This window comes from Castanea sativa, chromosome 10 (assembly GCF_040712315.1).
Source record: "Castanea sativa cultivar Marrone di Chiusa Pesio chromosome 10, ASM4071231v1".
In the NCBI taxonomy this organism is placed as follows: domain Eukaryota; kingdom Viridiplantae; phylum Streptophyta; class Magnoliopsida; order Fagales; family Fagaceae; genus Castanea; species Castanea sativa.
The window spans coordinates 4,872,739-4,878,912 of NC_134022.1; the positions used below are offsets into that span (position 1 = coordinate 4,872,739).

Below are 6,174 nucleotides of genomic sequence, written 5' to 3' on the forward strand. Positions count from 1 at the left end.
CCCCATGGGTTATACTTATCGTACACAAATTGTTTTACACAATTTGACACTTGGAAATTGTGATTTCAAGTTACGATTTCAGTTAGCTTTTAGGAATATGCATAAAACTTGTATGTAATAAACATTGCCCATATCTTATTTATTCTCAAAAGAATGAAACAGTCTATAACTCATACTTTGGTGTATCATGTATGCTTGTGTTTTTTTTCCTCGTTATATATATATATATATATATATATATATATATATATATAAAATTTAATATAGGCATATACGAGCCTTGGTATATCATATATGAGCCTTGCACGTTCCAAATACATAGAGAAACAATTTGAGGAAGAGAAAATGATATATATAGTCATATAATATATTTTTTTCAATAGACATAATTTGTTGTGATTAGTATGTAAAATAAATGAAGTTAGTGGTAAATTTAGGTGAAATGATGTTTCAATTGCAATAGGTTATGTTGTTAAAAAAGTTGTCCTAGATAACTTGAGAAGGAAAAAGAAAAAAAAAACCATAAAATCAACTAAGAGTGTGTTTGAATACCGCTTATTTTGTTGAAATTGAAAAATAATCGTTGAAAATACTGTAGATAAAGGTAAAAATTAGTTGAAATAGTACAATAAGGCCCATAATTAATAGCAAAAATAAGCTGAATGGTGAAATAATTTTTATTTTTCATCTTTACCCAAGTGCACACTAAGCCAAAAAAAAAACAGGGTTGGAAAATGGAGTATGAGATTTGCAGATGGGTTTAATTTATGCAAAAATATGCTTTTTCTAGAGGCGAAACTGATGGTCACATGGATTACCCTCAGAGTCTGACATTTGGACCGTGGTCCAAGGTCGACTACCCTTCTTTTATGTCCTCGTCATCAGATGAGGCAACAGTTCACCATTGTTGTAATCTCACTCTCATGATGTATATTCTCTCTCTCTCTCTCATATGATATACATCATAGCCCCTGTTATTATTACATATAATGTAAAACAAAAAGACAAGCCTAAAAACAAAATGGTAGGCCTAATGCTTGCTCGATCAGAGATGCAACCTCATTAAGTTGTAGACTTTTGAGGGTGTAATTGTGACTGTCATTTAAAAAAAAAAAATGCACACATGAATATTATAGCTTAAGCTTGCTTAAAGGGTAGCGTACCCTTTTGAATTAAGGCTACCAAGTAATTATTGTTTTGCTTGTAATTCTCCTAATGATATAGCATTTCCAATCATAAATAATGGGCAGGGATAATACTACCCAATTAGTGATTGTGCTAGTGCTTACAGTACTTTCCGATTAGGGTAGAAAGGGACGACGTCCTTGTCTACAATGACTAGTTGATAAGCAAGCTTGGTTGTACATAATGCATTCAGCCATTCCAATGGCTATATTAAGCCGTCTTTATATTTCTCGGTGCTTCAACGCTTTAGATAACCATTTTTCAGCTAGTGTTGACAATGAAGGGCTTTTATTGATCTTTATCACGGAATTGCTAAACACTTAGATAAATTTTGTTAGTATGTATTCCTTCTAAACCATATTATTATAGAGTAATGATTATTACACACTGTTGCACATATTCCGTGCACGCTCCTTTTAAATCATATTCTCAAAACATTATTTCAAAGGAGTACTGATGGAAGTGTGTGCAAGAGTGAATATGTAACAAAATTTAACCATTGTTATTTGGCCTAGGTTCTGATTAAAAACATTATTTATGCTCCCAACGTTAAAAAATCTAGATAAACCGAGTGTATAATGTGTAGTGGAGCACATATTACAGTTACTGTCTAAATTATATAAATGAGAATCTAGGGTGCGTGAACCAGTCATTTCCTGCAAACCCCAACACAGATTTGAATGTGAGCGGTAGCTTTTGCACAGCTTGTTATGTTGTTTGTATGCATATTTCTATATAGATTTGGGTCCCCCACACCTCTTCTTCATAGCAGAAACTGTGCCAGTCTTTGACAGCATCTATTGAAATCGGGAAGGAAACCAAAAAAAGGATGAGAGAGGAACCTCTTTCTTTTTTCTTCACTTTTTGAGAAGCAGAAAAGCACAGCTCCTTCTCTCTTCCCTCTCACGAGTCACGTGCATCATATCCTTCTCTATACAGTACCCTCCTATCATTTTAGACCTGCTTTCTCTCTCTCTCTCTCTCTCTCAGAAGTTCAAGAATAGGGTTCTGCTATAAAATGATTGTTGTGTTTGAATTGGAACAAGTTGACAGTGTTGGAGCTAGTTGAAGAAAAAAGATTCGGTAAACACAAAATAGTTTGTCAAAAATGGCTTTAGAGGCTCTTTCTTCCAGTGAGCTTTTCAACTTCATAATCTATGACACCATCTCAGCAACCCCATATGACAACCAGGAGAATAGTTTCTTATTAGAGAATGAATTGACTACACCCCAAGATCACCAAGGTGGTCCTTTGAAGAACTCTTCATCGATGACCCGAAAACGACACCCCGGAAGCTCAGAATCTGTGGAGAGGAAGCAGAATTTGGGGGTGCAAGGGAGAAAGAAGAGGAGAAGAAAGCCAAGGGTATGTAAGAACAAAGAAGAAGCTGAGACACAAAGGATGACACACATTGCTGTTGAGAGAAACCGCCGCAAACAGATGAATGAGCACCTCGCTGTCCTGCGATCCCTCATGCCTGAATCCTATGTCCAAAGGGTGTGTTTTCTTTGTACTCATATCTCTCTGAGTGACTTTCATTGTGTAATTTCTGTTTAAGCTTTATGGGAAAATTTGGCTAACTGTCTGTAATATATAGGGTTCAAATATTCCATGCGATTACACTTTTGCTACACTAATTGACACATCATTGTCTAAGAAAAATCTATACATCAAAAAATTTTCATGGCTAGGGAGAAAATTTGAAACTTTTGGTAAAGTTTCTGAAAAGTTGGACTGAATGAGTTTAAAGTTAGAAATTAGTCATCTGGAAAAGTTCAGCGTAAAGTTGGGTAATACAACAAGGTTCAGAAACCAGTCTAGTAAAAGTTGAGCAGAAATTTGTCATTTTTTATTCCACTATTACTTCATTTGTCATTCTTATGATTTTTCCTTTCTTTTGTTTCTCTCGTGAAAAAGGAAGTATTAATTAGGTGAGCGGTCTAACTCAATCTGAAAAAGAAATATGGATGAACTGCTAATATATTCTTGGATAACATATATTCTCTAAAGAATAACGTGAGGGTTAGAGCTTTCCTAATAAGGTTCAATATACAAAGACGTTGTTAGTTTCTCAATTTTCGTCATCATCATTATATGACTTTATACATCTCCTACTATACTTGGATTGGATGTAAGAATAGGAATGATTACACCACTTAATGTTAAAAATTTATTTGTATAATGTTTAATATACAAAGATATTGTGGTTAGTTACTTTGTTTCTCAATTTTCTTCTTCATCATCATTATATAAACTTTGTAAATCATATATATTCCGTCAATCTTCAACATGTTCCATCTCATATTATACTTTGGATTAATTAATTGGATGTAAGACTGCAACCAATACACCCTTTAATGTTAAAAATTTATTTGTGTACGTAGGGTGACCAGGCCTCTATAGTAGGTGGTGCTATAGAATTTGTGAAGGAACTTGAGCACCTCTTGCAGACCCTTGAAACTCAAAAACTCCAAATTCTACAACCTGCAGGAGTTGGGGGACTAAATGTAAATGAAGACGCCACAGGCACAGCCTCCAAGTTCATGCCACCCCCATTTGCACAATTTTTTGTGTATCCACAGTACACCTGGTCACAGATCCCTAACAAGTATACATCTAAGACTAAGGCTGCTATAGCTGATATCGAGGTCACTTTGATCGAAACCCATGCAAACCTTCGAATTCTGTGGCGAAAAAGCCCTAGACAGCTCTCAAAGTTGGTTGCTGGATTTCAGACTCTTCACCTCACCATCCTTCACCTCAATGTGACCACTATGGACCCATTGGTCCTCTACTCAATCAGTGCCAAGGTAATTAATTATATAGTAGCAAAATGTTTCTTTATCCTTTCTTTCGTTTTTTAAAAAAAAAAAAAAATTTATTTTATAATAAACAGTATATTTTTAACTTCTCTTGTATGGAACAAGAATCTAGGGCCATATATAGTACTGGACGGAGGAATTGTATTGTACCCCGTGATCAGTATGCATAGAAACTTTGGGGTCCATGTCTTTTTTAACACAGTGCTCAACCTCAATAAAGTTATTCAAATAAACTTGAATGTTAGGAATATCAATTTTGTTTTATAGGTTTTACAAATTGATAAATATCAATTTCTTAAAACTGATAAAAAAATTCTTATATGTTTTTGATGTGATATTAATTACATTTATTATATCTTTGTGAACTTTTGATGATAAATTGATAGTAAATTTAAATTTTTTCAAGAATTAAAAATGGATTTCAATTACTGATTTGCCTGCTCTCTTTAAATAATTATTTAATAATCACCCAAATAATTTTGTTTAAATCAAATTGCTGTTAAGCCAAAATTTTGAGGAAATCAATCAGTCATCTATCTTTACATGAATATATCTTCTTAGAAATATATTGGATGAAATTGGATTGAAGATTCCTTTGAAAAGAATTAAATCAAGCTAAATTTCTTAAACATCTATTAATATCAGTCATTATTTTTATATTATTTGTTTATATATGTGGAAATATTATGTGATCAAATGGTCACTTGGACACTTATTATTTGTCTTATAACCTGCCTTCCCCTCAACTGAAATATTCCCTCCACCCGTCAGTTCATATTGAAGAGTTTTGAAAAAGAGTCTGCACACACACTATCCTGGTCCCTCAAGTGCCAAAAGATCATTGGCTTGGGCATGCAATTCGTACAGTAGAGGTACTTTGCCCAGAAAATTTCATACAAAACCCAAAGGACTCTATATATATATAAAAGTTGTGTTTGAGACTAGAGTTTAAAGTCAGCTTATTTTACTATTTAGTTTATTTTTGCTACAATTTATGAGTTTCATTGTACTTTTTGAAACTATTCATGAGTCTTATTGTACTATTTCAACTAATTTTTAGCTTTATTTACAGCATTTTTAGCAAAAAATTTTCAATTTCAACTAAATAAAATGTTCTCAAATGGACCCATAGTAGAGGTTTGGCCAATAAAACGCATAGGTGGATATTTTTTCAAGTTTAATGAGAAATCGTTATTACGTACATTCTAAGAAGGATATCTGTGGTGACATTTTAGCATCATCATTATTATTATTTTATAAGTCGTTGTCTTCAATTATTATCACAAGGGGAGCATGGGCATAGAGATGGAGCGTCTTTTCTAAGATTGTAATGTTTTTCTGTCTTTGGAAGTTGCTGTCTGCTCATAATATTTGGAAAATGAGTGAGTTTTGGGCTAAAATTTGAACAAATTCAAATGCAGGTTGAAGAAGCATGCCAACTCACTTCAGTAGATGACATAGCAGCAGCAGTGCACCACATGCTCAGAATAATTGAGGAGGAAGCTACGTTATGTAATTGAACAAACCCAATATACACCTTGGATTTGTGATGGAATCACCAAAGTGCCACCTTTTTATATTTGCCCCAGTAAAGTTTTAACTTGTCCTTGCTGTGTGTTGCTACTCTCACATAGGTGTGTGTAGGTGTGTTTTTGTTTCCACTCAGGAAATAGGCTTTATGCGCTTACTGGGGTTCACCCCAAGCTGCGAAGGAGTTGGTTTTGTATATGACCTGTTCGGAAGTGTGCTAATGCCATACTATGCAAATTTGCTTTGATCTCAAACCCAAGAAAAGCAGAAGTAGATATATTGTTTTGGTGTTTGAATTCGAAACACTGAACTAGCTTTCAGGAATACACAGAGCACAGTCCATTGGACTCGGGAAAATTTTACCTAGGCACACTAGGCCAGTGCCTGTTTCATGTATAGTGTCTTATCTTTTTCCTTAATTATCAGTTCATCTCAAACTTAAAAGAAAGTAGTATTGCTTTGGAAATCATACAACATGAATACCTCTCGTAAACCTGAATATATCTATACCACAAATGACTAGAAAAAAGGGTGCATTGAAAAGTATAAGGGTCCGATTAATGTATGCTCTTATTAAATTTTCATTTTTTTAATAAAAAATTTCTTAAAATAGTTTACTAACATATATTCTAAGGG

The 6,174-nt window shown here is 33.8% G+C and overlaps 1 protein-coding gene across 1 annotated transcript; it reads left to right on the forward strand.

Annotated features, from left to right (window-relative positions):
- Positions 1-1,851: 1,851 nt before the first annotated feature.
- On the forward strand, positions 1,852-5,937 carry LOC142612897 (transcription factor bHLH71-like). Its single transcript, XM_075785073.1, has 3 exons — positions 1,852-2,683; positions 3,571-3,996; positions 5,430-5,937. Exons 1-3 carry the CDS (start codon positions 2,294-2,296, stop codon positions 5,526-5,528), a joined length of 915 nt encoding a protein of 304 aa, XP_075641188.1. The 5' UTR covers positions 1,852-2,293; the 3' UTR covers positions 5,529-5,937.
- Positions 5,938-6,174: the final 237 nt, after the last annotated feature.